Source organism: Pseudochaenichthys georgianus, chromosome 9 (assembly GCF_902827115.2).
Source record: "Pseudochaenichthys georgianus chromosome 9, fPseGeo1.2, whole genome shotgun sequence".
Taxonomy (NCBI): Eukaryota; Metazoa; Chordata; class Actinopteri; order Perciformes; family Channichthyidae; genus Pseudochaenichthys; species Pseudochaenichthys georgianus.
In genome coordinates, this window is record NC_047511.1 from 46,406,463 (window position 1) to 46,427,081 (window position 20,619).

At 40.6% G+C, this 20,619-nt stretch overlaps 1 protein-coding gene across 1 annotated transcript; it reads left to right on the forward strand.

The window, feature by feature from the left end:
• The first annotated feature begins 227 nt into the window (after positions 1–227).
• On the forward strand, positions 228–20,252 carry LOC117452260 (zinc finger protein ZFP2-like). Its single transcript, XM_034090769.2, has 2 exons — positions 228–706; positions 18,235–20,252. Exons 1-2 carry the CDS (start codon positions 457–459, stop codon positions 19,614–19,616), a joined length of 1,632 nt encoding a protein of 543 aa, XP_033946660.2. The 5' UTR covers positions 228–456; the 3' UTR covers positions 19,617–20,252.
• Positions 20,253–20,619: the final 367 nt, after the last annotated feature.

Consider the following 20,619-nt stretch of genomic DNA (forward strand, 5'->3'; position numbering starts at 1 on the left):
ACACGATACAAATAAATCCAGCATTTAAATGTGATAAACACATGAATGCATCAATGATGATTGTTTTGTTTTGTTTTATTTATGGTTTCTTATTTTATTTTTCGTTATTTTGTTTTATTAGAGATGGATGGAATAACATGATAACACACACTCATGTACAGTACAGTAGGTGGCGGTATGCAACTAAAAGCTGTTTGCAATCCTCCAAAAACCGAGAGAAGAAGAATAAGCTCTTCCTAATCTGGATCGAGGAGTCTCGTAGCTACGGTTCTCTCTCTGTGTTCCTGAGAAAGTGTGTGTGAGCTCCAGCACTACTGATCCATCATCTGTGTGTCTGGATAAACCTCCGAATAGACTCTGTGCTCTTTTTTCTGGAGCGTTTACCTCGGGCTATAGGAGCTAGCTTAGCATGCTATCTGGAAACACGTTAGCAACACTACTCAGATTGAGGGTTTGATGAAGAGAGAAACGGTGTGGTTAACGGAGTTTGCGGGAACAGGTGATCTAGTAAACATGAGTAAAGTCCAAATGCTACTGTCGTTGAAGAAGCAGCGACTCACTGCTGCTGCTGAAGAGATATTTGCTCTGTTTGAACAAACGATAGCAGAGCTCGAGGAGGAGCTGTCTCTTTCCAAAGAGGAGAACGAGAGACTCCAAAAACTACTGGACGCTGTTTTACAGCCTCAGCTTCGGATACACAGAGCAGGTCTGTTCCCTTTACTCTGAATTAACACTTTAAAGCAGGGGTGTCCAGCATACGGACCGGGGGCCAAATGCGGCCCGATGGCCATTTTGAATTAGCCCTCAGCTAATTCAAAAAGTATAATGAAATATTGCCCACAAATGAAACTTTTGCTTTTCTTATATTGTACTTCTTAAATATATATGTAGGCCTACAGATATATTACACAGTAGTATTCATGTGTTGATAAGCCCACTTTTAAAATAAATGCAGTCAATTCATGTTAACATTTTCTAACAAATGTTAGTTGATACAAAAAAGCCTAATAACTTATTTACATAACAAGCTTGAAATAGACCCTTCATATGTAATCTTATTATAATCACTCTGAGACTTCTGTGTTAAGGGATGAGCTGCCAACAAGATAAATGAAACCCTATAAGGCCCTGTCACACTGTCCCGAAGTTGACACCCGATGGACACACGAATATGGAATTGTGAATTTCGCACGAAGATGGGGGCCATCTTCGTGCGAAATTCACAATTCCATATTCGAACCACACACGAAGGCAACATTTACATTACATTTAAGACATACAACTGCAATGAAAGTACAACAAACAATTATGTTACAGTACTATGATACTGTACTGATATTTTCAGACTTTGTTCTTTACTTTCTCCGTCTTTATATGTAGAAAATATTACGTTTTCTCCGTAATGTTGTTTCCATAGCAACAACAACTTCCTGTCAACTCTCCTTCAAAATAATATATTATATCCTTTTTAGTTTCACAGTAACACAAATTGGGTTATTTACATAATATGTTTACATGATTTTGTTGTGCAATAAAACAACCCGATGGACACACGATAAAGGAAATGTTCAAATTCGGCTGTGATCGTAGCAACATCGGGCCATTCGTGAGGGCATCTTAAGCCATCGTATGACCGCCGGTGGAGTCTCTCAGGCTCCGGCAGCAACTTCGTGAGCGGTGGCAAAATCTTTGGCATGCCAAAAAATTGCCGAAGGACCTTGCGAAGGTTCATTTTCGTGTTGAATTCGTGTGTCAATTTTGCCCTTCGTAAGGCCATCGTGAGGGCATCTTGTTATCATCGGTGCCATCGGGCATTCGCCCCGATCAGAGTGAGGGTGAATGCACCGATGATAACACGAAGATGACACGATTTGACAAGATGCCCTCACGAGTGCCTAACGAAGTTGCCGCTCATGAAGTTGCTGCCGGAGCCTGAGAAACTCCACCGGCGGTCATACGATGGCTTAGATGCCCTCACGAATGGCCCGATGTTGCTACGATCAGAGCCGAATTTGAACATTTCCTTTATCGTGTGTCCATCGGGTGTCAATTTCGGGACAGTGTGACAGGGCCTATAGAGATCTGTGATGTAGGTGGTTTTTTTCTTAAAGCATATTCATGTATCGAGCCTAATTTACCTACATGTTGCTAACTTATAACTTAACTGATGAGGCGATATACCTCACCTCTATGACCCCCCTTCGTATGTTTTTCTGTATGTGGCCCTCGGTGAAAAACATTTGGACAGCCCTGCTTTAAACTCTTTGGTAACACGTTAAAAGTCTCTGGTAACACTTCTGACTGTTTATTTTTGCTGGGCAACGATTAAACATTTTAATCATGATTAATCAAATGATTTTCTGCGATTAATTGCATTGTTATGCACACAATTCAATAATGAATTCAAAAGTAGTGTTTTGCTTACTTTTATTTTAAACAAATAGGGTTATTTTTAACAGTAGTAGGCCTATTCCCTTTACAGAGCAGCATTTAAAATAGTTCTTGTAAATCTCAAAAAACATTAATGTAATCAAATATAAAACCAAAGCTATTTACCACTGCCAGGTTATTAACGTTTTATTTAGTTTGTTAATATGGATGGGTATCGTTAAGGTTTGAACGGTACTACTACTTTTATCGATACCGCTTATCGATCCGGTCCTTTAACGATACTCTTATCGGTTCCTTTGAGAAAAAAAAGGTAATTAACTAAACAAATTGTAAATGGTGTGAATTTACAGAACTCTAAAAAAACAAGTATTTACTGCAAAAATACAGTTTTTTACAAAGCAACACAGACGGTATACAGGTATGCTGCAAAAGGCCTAATGGTTCTTCTGGAGGAAGATTAAGGCATACCTGACGTGAACACGTTACTCGTGGATGGGGCTACAGAGCTACCAGAAAGACAGTCGAAAACGGTGCATTTCTCCGTCTGAATGTGGTGCACTTTTACAAGATGTTTAGATAAATTGCTCGTGTTACCGTCCTTAAATGCTAAACTCTTATTGCACTTTTGGCAACGATCATTGTCCACCTCAAGACGGGTAAAGTTTAACCACACCTTGAAGCGCTTAGTTCTCTCCACCATCTCTGCCTTGTGTATGTGTTGCATACATGTAGCAGCTGCGTGTGTATAAACTGCCCCGCCCCCTAACACACGGACAGGGGAGAGAGAGATCTCGTCTGGATTGGAAAGATCGAAAATACATATAGACGCATTTTGTAGTCTTATTGCGTATTGGAAATATATAAGTTGGTGAAAATAAAACTGCAATATAATGTTTGTGTAGCATAATACATATGACATATATTTTTTAAATGTCTCCAATACCGATAAAAAGACCGATAACGTCGCAGCTTAACGGTACCACGGTCTTTAATAATTCAGTCCCGGGGCCCGTTTAATACCGGGGCTCGGTACCCATCCCTATTTGTTATAGAAAACAAGTTAGCCTCCGAGTTAATTCATTCTGCTGCTCTGTACAAGAAGGGACAGAGCAGACTCTTTCTGCTGAGGAGACTTAGGTCTTTCGGGGTGCAGGGGGAACTCTTTCAGACATGTTATGACTCTGTTGTGGCATCAGCCATTTTCTATGCTGTGGCCTACTGGGGAAGGCCAGCCCCTCCAGGACACCCTGTCCTCACTGTGCAGCTCCTTCAGCGACAGGCTGCTGCTGCACCCCCGCTGTCTCACAGAGATATACTGCAGGTCCTTCCTTCCTTCCTGCAGCGGTCAGACTATACAACCAGCACAGTCCCTAGTAGACCCCCCCCCCCCCCCCCACACACAAAAACACAGACTATAATGGCTCATTTCCACTACGCATTGAAGATGACGTCACGGCTCCGCCTACACTGCGTTACTATAGTTACTGCCCCAGTTACTAAACTGTAATGGAAATGCAGCATAAAGTGAGCCAGTCCTAACAAGGCCTAATAAGGCCTAACTATACCTTACTAAGCCGAGCGAGGCCCTGCAATGGAAATGCGCCATAACACCCCTTGCTGTTAACCTGTTAAGCCCTGAGCCTGTTTTTCAGGTCTCAGGCTCGAAAATGACATTCCCAGAACAAATGCCTATATCTTCATTTCTAAAAGGGGTACATTTTAGGAATCCAAACTGTAACATATGATAAGTACCCTGTATCAAGATTGATGTAAAACAAGTGACATTTGACCTTTTTTAGAGAGGTTTAGCAAAACAAATAAAAAATGGGGTCAGTTAGGCTGATTTGCCATCTCTCTGCAGGGCTCAATGCTAACTTTTAAAGGTGGTTGCCAGGCTGGCAACCAGGCATCAGCTTTTGGTTGTCAAAACTGAAATTACGGTTGCCATTTTTAGACACCTTATATTTTAAACAATTAAGATACTATACGGTTATACATCAACTTAATAATGAACATGTGACATACAAGAATGTTCAAATGCTTTACAATAAGTAATTAACGCAATTATTTGAAACTTAAGTGGTAGTAAACTTGTCCACCCTCAATTGCTGGTATACAAAATACCAGTAGTGCAGCTGTTGTCATGTTCTTCACAGATCCACAAATGAATTGAGCAAGTCGCTAGTTTTGTCATCCGTTGTCTCCCTTTCAAATGTGGGGTTTCTTGACCTTTGTGCTGACTAGTGTTGTCATGATACTAACATTTTGGTTTCGATACCGATACCAAGTCAAGAATTGCGATTCCGATTCTTTTTCGATACTTTTATTTTATTTTCATGATCAATAAAATTGTGTTTTTAAAAAAACATGGTCTCTTCTTTATACTTGAGTTTATGTGATTTCTTTGATAGTTAACTTTATATTTTATTAACATGTAATATTACAGTAATATAAATAATTATTGACAAAATGTACATTGCAGATTAGCCACATTGGTAAGTTAGCTAAAAAGATAGCCATATTAGACAGTTATCATTGCCATTAATTGCCTCGTCAAACTACGAAAACGTTCGTTTGTCACAAAATAAATTACACTTGTTTGACTTAGATGTGAGGGCATGGGCTGAGCATGATGTAATTATGTTATCGATCACATTCGCTAACCTGTCTTTAAATTCTTTAAACAGCTCTGGATGCCGGTCGGCGAGGCGCTTAGACAAGTTTGATGTGTTGGCTCCCTTGGTTTGCAGGGATCTAAAACATGTCTGACAGACAGGCCTCGTGGTGTCCGTAGGCTTGACCTCACTATCAGAGATATAGCTAAAATACTTCCAAATTTAGCTTCTGGTGTCTCTTTTTCAACAAGCCGAGGCACAGCAGCAGTTGCACTCCCACTTGCAGCCATGCTTCTAGTTTTCTCACATGTTCTGGCAGCTAGCGCGTGCATGAGAGAGGGGAGGGACTGCAGGCATGGCTGCAGTGCAGGGAGTGGAAGCAGAGTGCTGAACACACACAGCTCTTATTAAAACAGCGCTTTCTCACCGGAGTACGTTTCCCCGTCATTCTTAAAGTACCGATACTAATGAAACGGAGGAATCGTAACGTTTTTAACGGCAGGGTATCGCGGTACCTTTCAAGTATCGGTACACCGTGCAACACTAGTGCTGACCCCCACCATAGATCCATTGGCCCTTCAGGATTGAAGTCTGTCATTGGCCAGACTAATACATTTCTAATGTTAAATAAATGAAAAGCATTCACAGTTAAGAATTAGATATTAATTATGAATGCTGTAAATTACCTTTAATATGTGTAACTATATTTAAAATGTGTTACCTTTTTATAGAAGTGATTATATTTTTATGCCAATATTTTCCTATGGTAAAGTTTCTTTAGCACTTTTATTTTGGTAGTATCGGGACTCTTATTTTGAAGGAACTTTTACCGGAAGTGAATGGACAACGGAGCAGAATGTACATATTTCGCCTCCTAAGACTTTACACATTTCCTCTTTGCTTTCGTTCGGGTTCACCTTGCGCTTTATCAGTTCAATCACTTTGAACATTCGTTTGAGAAGTTGAGGTGTTGGCCTAACCTTTTACCCCACAGTCAAACATCTTAATTTGCTTCACCATTTTTTAAAAACAAACACACGCCGCACCACGCACGCGAGTAAACGTGCATCGCTTTCTGGCTCCGTAATCACACCAATGCACGTGCAACTTAAAGGTGACCTATCATGCAAAAGGCACTCTTGTACATCTTTTATACATGAATATGTGTCCCTGGTGTGTCAGGGAACTCACCAAGTGTCAGAAAACACAACCCTCTCTCTTTTCCTCTATACACAAATCTCTAAAAAAGGGGCTGTAACGGATCTGATACAGACTGATGCATATTTGAAGTCTTTCTACGTCACAAAAGGAGTGCTCCGCTTAGTGGTCAATTCTCCACCTATCAGGGGAATGAGAGGTTGGGCCACGGCCGGCCATTGCCTCTCGAAAGCGCTGGAGACGCTGTAGTACATATGCCTTTTATGGTGGCCAGCCTAAGGCACACCTGTGCAATAATCATGCTGTCTAATCAGCATCTTGATATGCCACACCTGTGAGGTGGGATGGATTATCTCGGCAAAGGAGAAGTGCTCACTATCACAGATTGTTTCAGATTTGTGAACAATATTTGAGAGAAATGGTTATTTTGTGTATATAGAAAATGTTTTAGATCTTTGAGTTCATCTCATGAAAAATGGGAGCAAAAACAAAAGTGTTGCGTTTATATTTTTGTTCAGTGTATGTTTTGGATGTGCATCTAGGATAAGTAATAAGGGAGCTAGGAGTGATTATCGGTGCAGTAATAGGTTAGCATTTTTTCGCTCGGGTCATTTAGATGCTTCTAATGAGACTTGTGTTTTGTTTTGGTAAAAATGGTATGTATCGTCAATTAGCTGAGATTATTCCCGTTAATCTGGAATAACACATTAATAGTTATTAAATATTAAGATCCCCTGAGACACAGTGTCGTGAAAAAAAAAAACTAAAGTACCTGCCGGCGGGGACCTTGGGGCTTAACCGGTTAAGCAGTCAATCATTGTGACATCTTTTGTTCATCTTACATGTTTCAGAGGTGTGTTCTCCTGCACAACATACACATCGCCTCTGAACAGTAATGCCTTTATGGTCTGATTTGATGTTTTGGAAAGGTTTTTGCTCCTCACTGACTCCTGGGCTTGTCACAGTAACAAAACTACTTCCCTTATAACCATGAGCAGGCTTATTGCTGGGTGATTTGTACACTTTAATATCCCTTTTTGTCATGACATCCTGTATGTCTCCAAACATGGGGTCTGATACAATGCGTGCATGCTTTTCAATGAAGTCGACCAATATTGGAAACTTTGCTCTTGTCTTATTGTGTTCATAGTAAGCATATATGCAGTTGTTCTCCACTGTTCCCTACATTTAAATGGGAGTTTCATGATCACATTTCTCATGTTTGATGTGCTATTCATTTAATCCAAAAACTCATCCATTGTGTTGCAACATCCACGAAGAAAGATAGCATAATAATGCAGTGCTTTTCTATCTTCACTCTTGATGGCATTCCAGTTCAACATTTTGTCCAAACAAGCTGCTGCGATTAGGAGTTGATGTCCATAGTTCTCTTGGAGCAGTCTTTTGCTTCCAAAAAGCCCTTTTTAGAATCCATGTATTGGCAACTTGTGACCAAGTCTTTAGCTTGGCCTTCTGTATACTGCTCTAGAAAGAACAGCCTGTCTTTGTAATTGTCAGTTTTATCTTCTATTGTATTTTTCGAACATTTTGATGAATGAAAGGTACTGTAATGGATCTCCTTTAAAGATGGGTATTTCTCTGGATGGGAGTAATGTTAAGCATTGCTCCTTCATTAGCATTTCAGGGATTTAGCTTTGTCGCTGCATTACTTGAATAAAGTAATTGCTTTCTGTCCGAGAGCTTTGTCTGACCTGGATGGAGTGATGCTGCTGTGCTGATGCTGCTGTCCTTGTTGTGGGCCTTGGTTGTAATACTTGGACATGACCACTAGGGGCTGCATGACTTGAGTTCATTGAATTGGAGTCTATGAAACTCTTTTTATTATCCTCCTCTACAGGTTTTCCTCGGTTCTCTTCATCCTGGAAATCATCAATGTCACACTGCTCCTCTCCCACAAGAGGGTCAGGATCAGAGTCATCATCCTCAGAAGCTAGGATCATATTCTATGCTAAATAAGAGACATGTAATCATTTACTAAACATCACCATGTTTTTATTTAACAAAATAATGTTTAATTCACGTTGGCGTAAGTACAAAACCATCGCTATGTTTTTAGATCAGGAAATGCATCCAGACTCAAACAAACGATTTTCAATCATCATCCTCACAATCATTTAATGTAGGCCTTCTATCATATGTTCGCGAGTTGAAATGAATGCACTAAATTTAATCTACGTGAGTTTACAACAACAAAAATAATCGCTTTGTTTTTATATCACATCCGACCGGAGGAAAATGCAGCGGCTCTCACTACCGATCATCCTAATCCCACGGGCAAACAATAATATGTACAGTGTTAATAGTTTACTGTATTATTAGTGTCTAATATTACTGGGGATTTCAGAATGGTAGGCCTACTGGATTTTGATTTATTGTATCGGCTTCATATCGCAATATATTCCCGAAGTCTGAAATGCAAAAATTTCCCACATTCACCCTACATTTAATCATTCAAACTAAATCATATTTCGTTTCTTTTTAACGAGATAAATGTGGTTTAATCCACATAATTTACTGTGTTAATTGTGTACTGTAGTATTGTGCACATTACTTTTCGCTGCTTGTTGCACCTGGTTAGAAGCTAAACTGCATTTCGTTGTCTCAGTAGGCCTACCTGCAATATGTGCAATAACAATAAAGTTGAATCTAATCTTGAGCAGGAACAAATATATTTATACTTAGTACATATCTGACATAAACGATTAAACACATTTGTGCATTCTTTAAACCGAGTCAAGCCGAGTCCGGAGGCGGCGGCACATTAAAGTGTGCACCTGATTGTTTAACTTGAAGGTGCCTGATGACATTTAATCATTCAAACAAAATCATATTTCGTTTATTTTTAACGAAATAAATGTGGTTTAATCCGCATAATTTAGGCCTACTGTGTTGATTGTTTACTGTAGTATTGTTTAACTTGAAGGTGCCTGATGCAGAGTCCTGCACGGGTCTGATTTTCAAGACCCGAACCCGCCCCGCAACCCGCACATATTGCCAATTAGTTCCGCGACCCGACCCGTCGGCACAAGATCCGTAACCCGACCCGAACCCGCATAGCCTAGCCTATATATATGAGTAGTGAAAACGTGCAATTATTAACACATGCAGTTGCATATTTGTCTCAAAAAGCGTGGGATGTTGGTTATTTTCTCCATCTAGGATGACACCAAAAGCCTCCCAGACGTTGGATTTCGCTCTTGAGGAAGTGTTATTGAAAATGCTGTATTCTCCACTAGAGAGCTTCACTTCAGCCATTTCGAATGTGGCGCGCACAGCAGCAGATTGATGCGATGCAGAGGTTATGATTATGCACAGTCCCGCGGGGGAGAAGTCTGAGGATTTAAACATTAAACTAAATTATTATTATTTTAATATATTTATTATGCAATACCCGCGACCCGACCCGCATCATCTTTGTTTTACCCAGAACTGAACCCGGAAAAAAGCGTTTGAAAAAATACCACCCGCGAATCACCTTTTTTGCGGGTCACCCGATGCAGGACTCTGGCCTGATGTGAACATTTCCAAAAGAACTCTAGCTTGAATGGCCTTTGTATGTATACAGTAGGCCTACAGTACAGCCCAACCATGTACACCTTCCTTTTTTCCCGTCCAAAGTTTGAATTGGATAAAGGTAATGGTTATCGATGGTGCTTTTATAGCCTATTGTATAATAACTGTGTGATTTATATTGCTTTTCAAATGCATATGGCCACCCATTTACACGGCTCTTCCCGTCAAGAATATGAATAGAACTTAGTTAGATTACTTTAAATTTCTGCAAATTAATTTTTAATCACACATGTCTCTCCACGTCTCCCCGTCCCGAAAATGATAAATAAAATAAAAAGAGGAAACAATTTTCAAGTTCAGTTTTCAACGTTTTATTTAAAATAACTGACATAACAGACACCGTATATTGTAGGCCTATCTGCTGCGGAAACCAGGACGCTATTTTGGGATCTGTTTTTCGGGGGCTCTCTCTCATTTACCCGGCTCCTGATCTTATGCCACTGGTCAATGTTCAGATTTGGGAACCAATTGGAAACATAGGACTCAATCTTTTTCAACCTCTTGACGGGAAAAAAGGAAGGTGTAAATGGTTGAATGATGAATAAACAGGGTGGGGTACAGTATGAATACACTAGATATACACAGCAGCCCAGCCTGAGCAGTATGAACACCAATGAGCACTCAGCTCGAGATACCAGCGAGTCGAGAGAGAGAATGATATCTGCATTTTCTCTTTTGGTTTGATTAGGACACATCCTGGGGATTGTGTTTACAAACATTGACCAGACCGCTCACAAGCCCCCACCCCCCATGTTGCCTATGCTGTCCTGTGTTTAAAACGAATTGGCCATCGGAATGTGTGGAGGAAGGGTCACATTCCACAGCCCCCCCCCCCACACTCTGTAGGTTTTCTTTGCATATTTCTATGCCGTAATTCATACTGGTCCTCTCACACACATACATTCTCCTTACAGTATACATATAGGCTATATGAGTCCGTGTATCTATGGACCATTTGTTTTTCTTTATTAAAAAAGTAAACGGAAGAGCGTCTGAGAGGCGTTTTTGCCCTTTTGCTTTTTACCTTACTAAATGGTCTAATGGTCAGTGGAGCGAGGGGGGGGGGGCCGCGAAACTCGCGGAAGTGATTTCAAAACAAAAAGCACTCGTTTGCTTGGAACAAAGAAAATGGCCAAGACACACATTGAGTCTAGAAAATGAATGTTATTAAGGGCTGTAAATATAATAAGCCTGTGTCTAAAATTGACAACAGGCTTATTATATTTACAGCCCTTAAGATACACTTTTGTGTTTAACAGCTGACCACCATGACATACTTTGTTTTAGTAGATTTCGCATGAGAGCAAAATGTATAAATATGAGCATTACATTATATGAATATGAGAACAAAATGCATGAATGTGTGAGTGACAATATATGAATGTGTGCATTGAGATATGATAATATGAAAAGTGAAAAACAATGAACAAGACTTAACGTATTCATCATAATTAATTATATTTATTTCGTATGGATGTAGGATTTTTGACTTTGTTTAGAGCAGTGATCTTCTACTATATGAACATTTTGGACCCAAAATCACAAAAAAAACTGATTTTGAAAATGATATTATTTTTCATATAGGTAACACAAACATACACAACGAAACCATTTAAAAGCTGGAAATATATACATGGGATGTCACTATGATAATAGTGATAGGCTCTTAACTGGCACACGGAAGTTTGACCACATTTCCCCTGTTTTAGCTTCTCTCCACTGGCTGCCAATTTATTTTAGGATCCATTTTAAAATTATTTTATTTACTTTTAAATCCCTAAATGGCATGACCCCACCATACCTTGCTGAGCTGCTACAGCACTACACGCCGAACCGCCCTCTCAGGTCAGCGGACCAACTGCTCCTGAATGTTCCTAAAACCAGGTCAAAGCTCAGAGGGGACCGTTGGTTCTCTGTAGCGGCTCCCAAACTGTGGAATGCTCTGCCCCTGGAGATCAGACAGGCCTCCACACTGCCTGCTTTTAAATCGCTTCTTAAAACCCACCTCTTCTCCTTAGCGTTTTAACATTTGGCGTTTCAACATCTTTTAGAGTGTTGCTTTTTTGCATTTTTAAATTGTTTTTTGTTTTTACTTGTACTTGTTTTATGGTGTGTGAGCTGAGCTGTGTTTTATCTATTTGCCTGTACAGCACTTTGGTCTGGAGGTTTAAAGTGCTTTATAAATAAAGTTGTGTTGTATTGTATTGTAATGTTAAGGTTTGATTGAGGTAGCATGGGATTTCATTCTGATAAGGCAAAAGTGTTATTATAAATATAATACAAATATATATATATATATATACACATTATGTGCAAAAATCAGTTTGTTCTGTCTTTATCTGTGCCAAGCTTCAAAGCGGTTTCTGTCAACTACGACACAGAGGGCAACATCACAGATTCCTCCTCCTCCAGGTCAAAAAACAAGCTTAACGCTTGACTCACGTTCAGAGTTCTCTTCATCATAGTTGAATCTTCAAAACTCTAAATCTATCTAACTATATCTAAATTCTCAATGTTTGTCTGTCACTTTACTTCAATCGCAGTCTCCCGCCATCTCTCTTCGTCTCTCTTCGTCTCCCGCCGCCTGTCTTCGTATATCTTCGTCTCTCTCCATTTCCCGCCGTCTCTCTTCGGTTCCCACCGTCCCTCTTCGTCTATTTTCGTCTCGTTTCGTATCACTCCGTTTACCTGATTACCTCACCCCCTCCCTGGTAAATACATCCTGTTGAGCAGAATCTACAGTTTCCAGTATTTTCCGTTTCGTAAAATGATAAAATACGGCGAAGATATTAAAATATGTGCTTCCATTATTCATACTTCTGAAATATATCTGTATTAAGATTATATCATCGTATGTCCGTGTTTATTGGGTATTTTTGCATGAAACAAAGACTGGCATATAGTTTCAAGCCAGTACTTTCGACAGAAATACACATATACATCCTGTTGAGCAGGATCTACAGTTTCCAGTATTTTCCGTTTCGTAAAATGATCAAATACGGCGAAGATATTCAAATATGTGCTTCCATATTTCATACTTTTGAAATGTATTAACTTTATATCATCGTATCTCCGTGTTTACTGGGTCTTTTTGCATGAAACAAAGACTGGGATATAGTTTCAAGCCAGTACTTTCGACAGAAACACACGGCAATGTTGTCCGGACTGTTGTTTTTATGCGGCACCGGCTTGAACAGGTCATGTGATCTGATCACGCCGGCGTGACGGTCGACTCAAAAGAGTTAATATTAAATACATATAAGTATTTTTACAACTTGTATTTAGAAATACTCTGTTGTAATTATTGATGCATACATGTGTTCATCCATTCAATGTGGCATCTGCTATAATGGGGTTAATGTATGATATTACTTAATAATACAATACATTATAATATATGATATGATAATTATATTTGAGTTTTATTCATTTCTTATTTCATAGTTTCTCATTATTATTATTTGTATCGCTCATCTTATTTTTGATTTTATTAATCTGTGTGAATCTGTGCTGTCCTGTTTTTCACTCTCACCCTGTTGCTGTTTGAACTACTGAATTTCCTCACGGGATTAATAAAGGTCCATCTTATCTTATCTTAATGTATAAGTTGATTTACTTCAATCTACTGTACAATATTACAAGAAATATACTGCATAAAGCAAACTATATACTTTATTTGATCTAAAATATTGATGTTTCTACAACACCCATTGTGTATTTTGTGAATGAAGCGCCATCTCATGGTTAAATCCTGTAATTGAACAAATGGGGAAATTGGGCAACGCCCTCTAGCAATTTAGCAACACCCCAGCCACTGGCATCCGCTGGGCTTTTGACTGGGACACACCCATTTGAGTCTGATCTGGAGTGCTACATCTGTATGAGTGCAGCTCTCTCTGCCTCTGCCTTTCTTCTTACTGATGAAGATGTTGAAGATTTATTATAGATTTTATAGCTTTTACCTTTTTTGCTCATCATGCCCACTGATATTGCTTTATGTGGACTATATGCAATATATGAGCCATGGTCAGAAGGAGGCACATTCTCAAAGGAGGCAGCTCTAGCTAACCATTTCTTCATCACATCTTGAAACTCATTGCAATTGTTGGCAGGTACCAGTCAACATGATCACTTTCTTGTTCTTGCTCTGACAGCATTTCTTGCATTGAATGATGTGAGTTTGAAAACTCTTTGGAAAGTATTTTAAAAACCCCACGACAACTTTGCATCTCAATGATATTCCCACAATCAATCATTACCTGCACCAGCTTAGCTTCTAAAGCCTTTTCTGTTGGTCTTATTGTTCTTTTTGGTCTGACGTCAGCATTTTCCACAGATACTTCACGTTTGGGTCCATAGGAGTTTCATTCGTTTTCACATTTTCCTTTTCAGCCATTTTTATGCTTTATTGTCGTTTATCATCCACGTGTAAATAGCTGTTCTTATGTTAATGTTGCGCTTTGTTATTGTGCGGCTTGGATCCGCGGCATTAAGTCAGATAGACAAACTTATTAAAGCACTTTTCAAGATACGCTCCTTGAGTTACGTTCCACACTTTTATAAAATATTCATTCATTTCCAAGAGTATTTAATTAATTCTATAATATGGTGGCAACCATTTCATTCCACACGGATTTGTCCATCACCAGAGTTTTTAACAATGTCGTGGCTTCCTTCCTTGTCTTTCCATCAAGCCACAAGACACCTTAAACAGACAGTTCTAACTCGTTTCTTTCCTTTAAATTACTCACAGTTTGAAGAGTTGCTTGGCCTCCGATGGTTTAGATCAGGGGTCGGCAATCCCTGGCACGCGGCACCGTAGCCAGTGGCAAACTAGGAATAAGTGTGCAAAAATATTTAAATTGTATTTTCGGATCCTGAACGAGACCGCCGCCAGAGCGCGTCTCCCTGTTACCTGCAGAAGGAAGCCATGCACGCAAGGCAGCCCCGCTCTCTTTAACTCCAGGTGACTTTCTGCCGCTTTCCTCCGTGGTGCAGTGCTGATCGTTTCACCACGGAGGAAAGCACTTAACTAATTGCAGTAGGCTTACCCATACGTTTTTGCGTGGCTGTGTATTTAGTTGAAAGCCCAGTGGCGATCTGCGCATCTCTCATTGAAATAATATGCTACAAAGGGGCGGACTGGCCACCTGTGTGTTGAACTTTCCTGTCGGCTCCCAGACCGTAGTCGACGAGGGCAGAAGCAACAAGCTTCAGGTTCAATAATCCACTTTAGCTTAAATGACTGGAGAGAGGCGAGCTCTTCTTGGGAGGCCGTTGCATTTATTTAGCTGTTCTTCTGTTTCACAAAATAGATCACAGACCTCTGTTTTTCTGCTTCCTCGTTTCACTTCCAGAAACATACACACGTTCTCTCCATAGGTTCTCTCACTGTCTACTATCCACAAACACACATGCACAAGCCACACCCCTCTCTCTCTCTCTTAAAGGGACAGTGATCTCATCTCACTCTGCATGACCCTATCATAACATGTGTGTTCTGGAGAATCACAGAACGGACGATCGTCCTTCTTATTATGCTGTTCAAGCCAATTATTTAAATGTGTTTGTTAAATTCGGCATCATGTAAGTTGCGCTGACAGGTCCACACACTGCTTCCCCGCAGCGTGGCTCCCCCGCCCTCCTTCTGATAGTTGACGAGCATCAAGCTCCTCAACCCCCCCCCCCCGTTGATAATTCCCGATCGTTGGCACGCTGATAAAAAAAAGTTTTTTAAATGGCACTTCATATCAAAGAGGTTGCCGACCCCTGGTTTAGATGATGTTTCGATGTGTTTGCTCAAAGTAAAAGAACAAACTTTTGCACATGCAGCAAAGAAATTAAGCCTTTACAATATTCAAATAAATAAGTAAAAAATAAAATAAATACTTGGGTATTCTTTCTTTCTTAAAAATCCTTATATAACTTCATAACTTAAAGGGTACTTGTAAGATGTGTACGTGTAGGGTTAAAAACTGTTCCTCGAAGGCGTCTCTCAAACAGCTTGCCCATCACTGTGGCTTTAGCGCAGGTGCCGTGGGAATTCTAGTCCTTTATAGTGCGTTGACTACAGACGTCACAATTAAGTGGCCTTTCTTATAAAATGAAAATACTGGCTATAACACTTTGCTTCGGCCAAAGGCTGTCGGTAAAATAAATCACTCTGATGGGCTGTTCAGCTAGCGAATCAGTGCATGAGAATCGAAACGGAGTGAGGGACCCAAACAAACTATTAAGAAGGCAAATCTGAGATTTCATTTAACTCCAGCACTCGACAGAGGTTCGGGAAAGCCCCATGAGCTTCTCGTTGTAGAGTGAAAATGGAACGCACACGCTATTTGCTGTTTGTTTATATCACGCAGTCTGTTCTTCTTCTCTCGGTTATCACGCAGTCTGTCTTACGGTTGTTGCCTCTTTTGAATGACGAATACACACTACCGCCGCCTGCTGGTAAGGAGAGTTATTGCCACTCACGAATGCGCAGTTCGTACATGCCTCTAGGCCGTCGGCTGAAGTCTTTGCGGTGTGTTCCAGTGCGATACATGGCCAAGATGCAGAGAGGCGACGCGACGCAACAGTCGGGTCCGTCTGTGTCAGTTCTTTGGTGTCAGCTTGGTGTGTCCGGGCCTTTTAGAGCCAACGAAATCGAGGGGAAGTTCCTAAAATCCATCTAAACATTACTCATTGGTGAATGAGTGATGCATAGCCAGAATGCCCAAAACCGGAAGCTTTCATACACTCTCGTAGCAGCTAATGTGAAAACTCCATTATGGACAAAAATATAGTGATGGATTATTAGTAATCATTTCAGAGTAACACAGACACATTGGATTAACCTTCAGCAGCGTTTTTATCATGTAATGCCATTGAACACAACTTTTGATCAGAAACAGCAAAAGGTAAGACATATTTCCTGTGTTTGCTCCGTAAAGCTACGTGGTGTGATGTCTGGGTTTGCTTACCCTGGCACGAGTTTTGATCGCTCAGTGATGATACTTATATTTCTAGAATCTGTGGAATCTCAGCTTGCTTGCTGATATCTTGTTTGTTCAGATCCGATAAGTAATAAGGGTATTTTACCGTGAGTTCTTTGCTAAGCGCAATAGCATTTTTTCGCTCAGGGCTAATTCAGAGCCTTTGTACCTTTTTTGTGTTTCGTTTAGCTAGAAATTATTAATATTGTCTGATAGCTGAGTTTCTTCCCGTTAAGTGGGTGTGACACATTCATAGTTTGTTAAAGGTCCCATGTCATGGCCATTTCTACTGATCATAATTCCATTGTTGAGGTCTACTAAAATAGATTTACATTGTGCAATTTTCCAAACTCACATTGGTATCTCATACATCATCTCTGTATAGTATGTGTATTCACTCTGTCCTACACGGCTTGTTGGAGCTCCTGCCCGCCCACCTCCCTGTGAGCCCACTGTGCTCTGATTGGTCAGCTCACCCACTCTGTTCTGATGAGTCCACCACCGTTACAGCGGAACATCAGTGATTATGTGTTACAATGGCATTGGTTAGCAACCAGAAAATGACGGCAGTAATGACAAACAGATGAGAATGCTGCGTGGGGTCAGGGTGCCGTCTTGCAAGACGTTGCGAGGCTCGCTGCTGCTCACATACAGACTCACAGCCTCACCGTGTCCCGCCGTCTCAGGCTGAGAAGTCTGCGGAGCTGCAGCTGAGAAGAGATTGAGTGCGTGAGGAAGTCTGCGGATTGGTCAATTTGGACCAATCCGCGGACTTAACGTAACAGCTCCGCGGATTAGTCCATTTGGACCAATGGGTCCATTTGGGTCGTCGTTACGTCACTTAGTATCAGGAAGGAAAAGATAAATCTCCAACGAGGCGTTCTGGGGCAGCATAGACAGGCCTTTTCTGCGTTAGAGTTGTACTCGCTACAGGGTGTACTTGAGGGTTTGTAACTGCAGACCGTTCACATGCATAAAAAGCTACATAACACACAAGGGGACGGGTAATAACCGGAAAAGCATGACATGGGACCTTTAATTGTTAAGAAGCCCTCAGACGCTGTTTCTCGCAAGATGTTGCGTTTTGCCCCCGCGAAAATATTATTGTATCAATACTTTTACATAAGAAGGTGCTGTACATTTTTCTGTTAATACTTGCAAACTTTTACTTAAATAAGGTTTGAATGCAAGATTTTCATTCGTAACAGAGTATTTTCATTCTATAGGCGTAGTGTATCTGTGAACGATGCCAAATACAATTCCTTGTTTACATTGCAGCTAGTGCTGAACTGGAAGTGGAAAGGGGCTGGCTGGGCTACAGAAGATGAATTTAGACAACACAAATACACAATAGGTGGGACTAAGAAAGATAAATGAATAAAAGTATAAAAACAAAGGCTTTAATTAGGTCTGCAAAATATCTCACATTTGAATGGTGATCAGATTTTGAAATGCTAACACTTAGCAGTTTTTTCTGACTGTGTGCTTCCTGTTTCCTGCAGACGTCCAGCTGCTGGTGTTGGTTAAAGAAGAGCTTCTCCCTGACCAGCAGGAGTGGAGCACCCGTCTGGACCAGGAGGATCCAGAGTCCCCCCCATACATTAAGCAGGAACAGGAGGAACTCAGGATCAGTCAGGAGGGAGAGCAGCTTCAGGAGGGAGAGAAGGCTGATATCACCAAGTCCACTTTCACTCCTGACCCTGTGAAGAGTGAAGATGATGAAGAGAAACGTCAGTCCTCACCGCCTCATCAAAGACAAACTGAACACATGGAAACAGAAGCTGATGGAGATGACTGTCGAGGACCAGAACCAGCCAGGAACTCAGATCCAGAGAGCAGTTTACAACCAAAGACTGAGGACGACACTGGAGACTCTTCTGAACCTCACAATGGAGACTCTTCTGAACCTAACACTGAACACAGTGCTGATTGGAAGGAGACCAGAGAACCTGCTTCAGCCTCAAAATCACTGAAAAATAGACAAGAATCTGTCAGTGATTCAAGCTGTAGTGCTGTAAAGAAACAATTTGGCTGCTCCGTGTGTACGAAATCTTTTACATATAGAAGAGATATAAATCGACACATGAAAATCCACACAGGAGAGAAACCCTTTAGCTGCTCAGTTTGTACCAAATATTTTGCATTGAGTCAAACTTTAAAAAAACACATGAGAATCCACACAGGAGAGAAACCATACAGATGCTCAGTCTGTAAGAAATCTTTTTCACAGAGTGGAAGTTTAAAGGAACACACAAAAATACACACAGGAGATAAACCCTTTAGCTGCTCATTTTGTACCAAATCTTTTGCATTTAGTCAAAGTTTAAAAAAACACATGAGAATCCACACAGGAGAGAAACCATACAGATGCTCAGTCTGTAAGAAATCTTTTTCACAGAGTGGAACTTTAAAGGAACACGCGAAAATCCACACAGGAGAGAAACCCTTTAGCTGCTCATTTTGTACCAAATATTTTGCAGTGAGTCAAAGTTTAAAAAAACACATGAGAATCCACACAGGAGAGAAACCCTTTAGCTGCTTAGTTTGTACCAAATCTTTTACTTTGAGTCAAAGTTTAAAAAAACACATGAGAATCCACACAGGAGATAAACCATACAGATGCTCAGTCTGTAAGAAAGCTTTTTCACAGAGTAGAGGTTTAAAGACACACATGAGAGTCCACACAGGAGAGGAAATATACAGCTGCAATGTTTGTGACAAAAGATTTAAATGGCATGGTTATTTCAAAAGACACAAGTGTGTTGGTCATCAGTCCTCACAGCTTAATGACATTCAAACTGAGGATAACAGAGAGGCAGAGCCTCCAATCAGCAGCTCAGCTGAACACATGGAAACAGAAGCTGATGGAGAGGACAATGAATAAGTCTTAAGACAGTTCACACATGAGAAAAATCGGTCTGACTGGATTAACATTGTCGCACAACATTCATAAAATACTTAAAGGTGGGGTAGGTAAGTTTGAGAAACCGGCTCGAGATACTCTTTTTGTTATATTCCATGGAATGCTCTTAACATCCCGATAGCAATGAATATCTTAAGTGCTTTGACAAAAAGCGAGCTGGTTTCTCCAACATTACCTATCCCACCTTTTTTTTTACTAGATTTATGCTTAACCTTGCCTGAAAATTGCAATTAAAAAAAAAAGTGAATGCAGGATTTGATATGTTTTACAAGACATAAGGGCTGGAATTCAGAGGGAAAGGAACCTTTTTGAGCTCTGCTACTAAAAACTGCTTTTTTTTTAACGTCATATGTCAAACGCGTCATATTACGTCACATGGGGGAGCAACTTTCTCGGACTCATTCTCTGCCCAATCCGCGGTAGTATTTTGTAGTTGGTTTGAACGGTTGTGATTTAGTGAGCTGGTATTTTTTCGGTAATTTGACATTGCATTTCACCCAGAGGTTGCGCTAGACTTTTTCGCTGCCCGTCATTTTGACGGACAAGATTGTAAAACTTTTGTCAAAATCCAGAATTACCCATCGGCCTTTACACAACTCTGGCGGGGGGGGGGGGGGAAAGCATGCTCGTGAACTGTCAACGGGGGGGGGGGGGGGACAGTTCACATGCGCCGTGTTATGCATGGCTGCTGCACCTCGCGGGAGCGTGCACAGCGTAAAGCCAAAACTCAGACATTTCAATGATTTGTACGGCACAGTTAGGTTTGGAAACAGTATGATTTCCTTTTTGGAGGGCATGCATAACACGGCATAACACCGGAGCCTCGCTGCGGGGAAACTTTGGCGCTGTTCCGAGTTTGTTCTAATCTGTCAAAATGACGGACTGCTTTCAGATTTGTCTGTTATTGTTAAAAAAAATCCGTCATAGACGGAAAATATTCGGTTAACTTGACCTCTGATTTCAC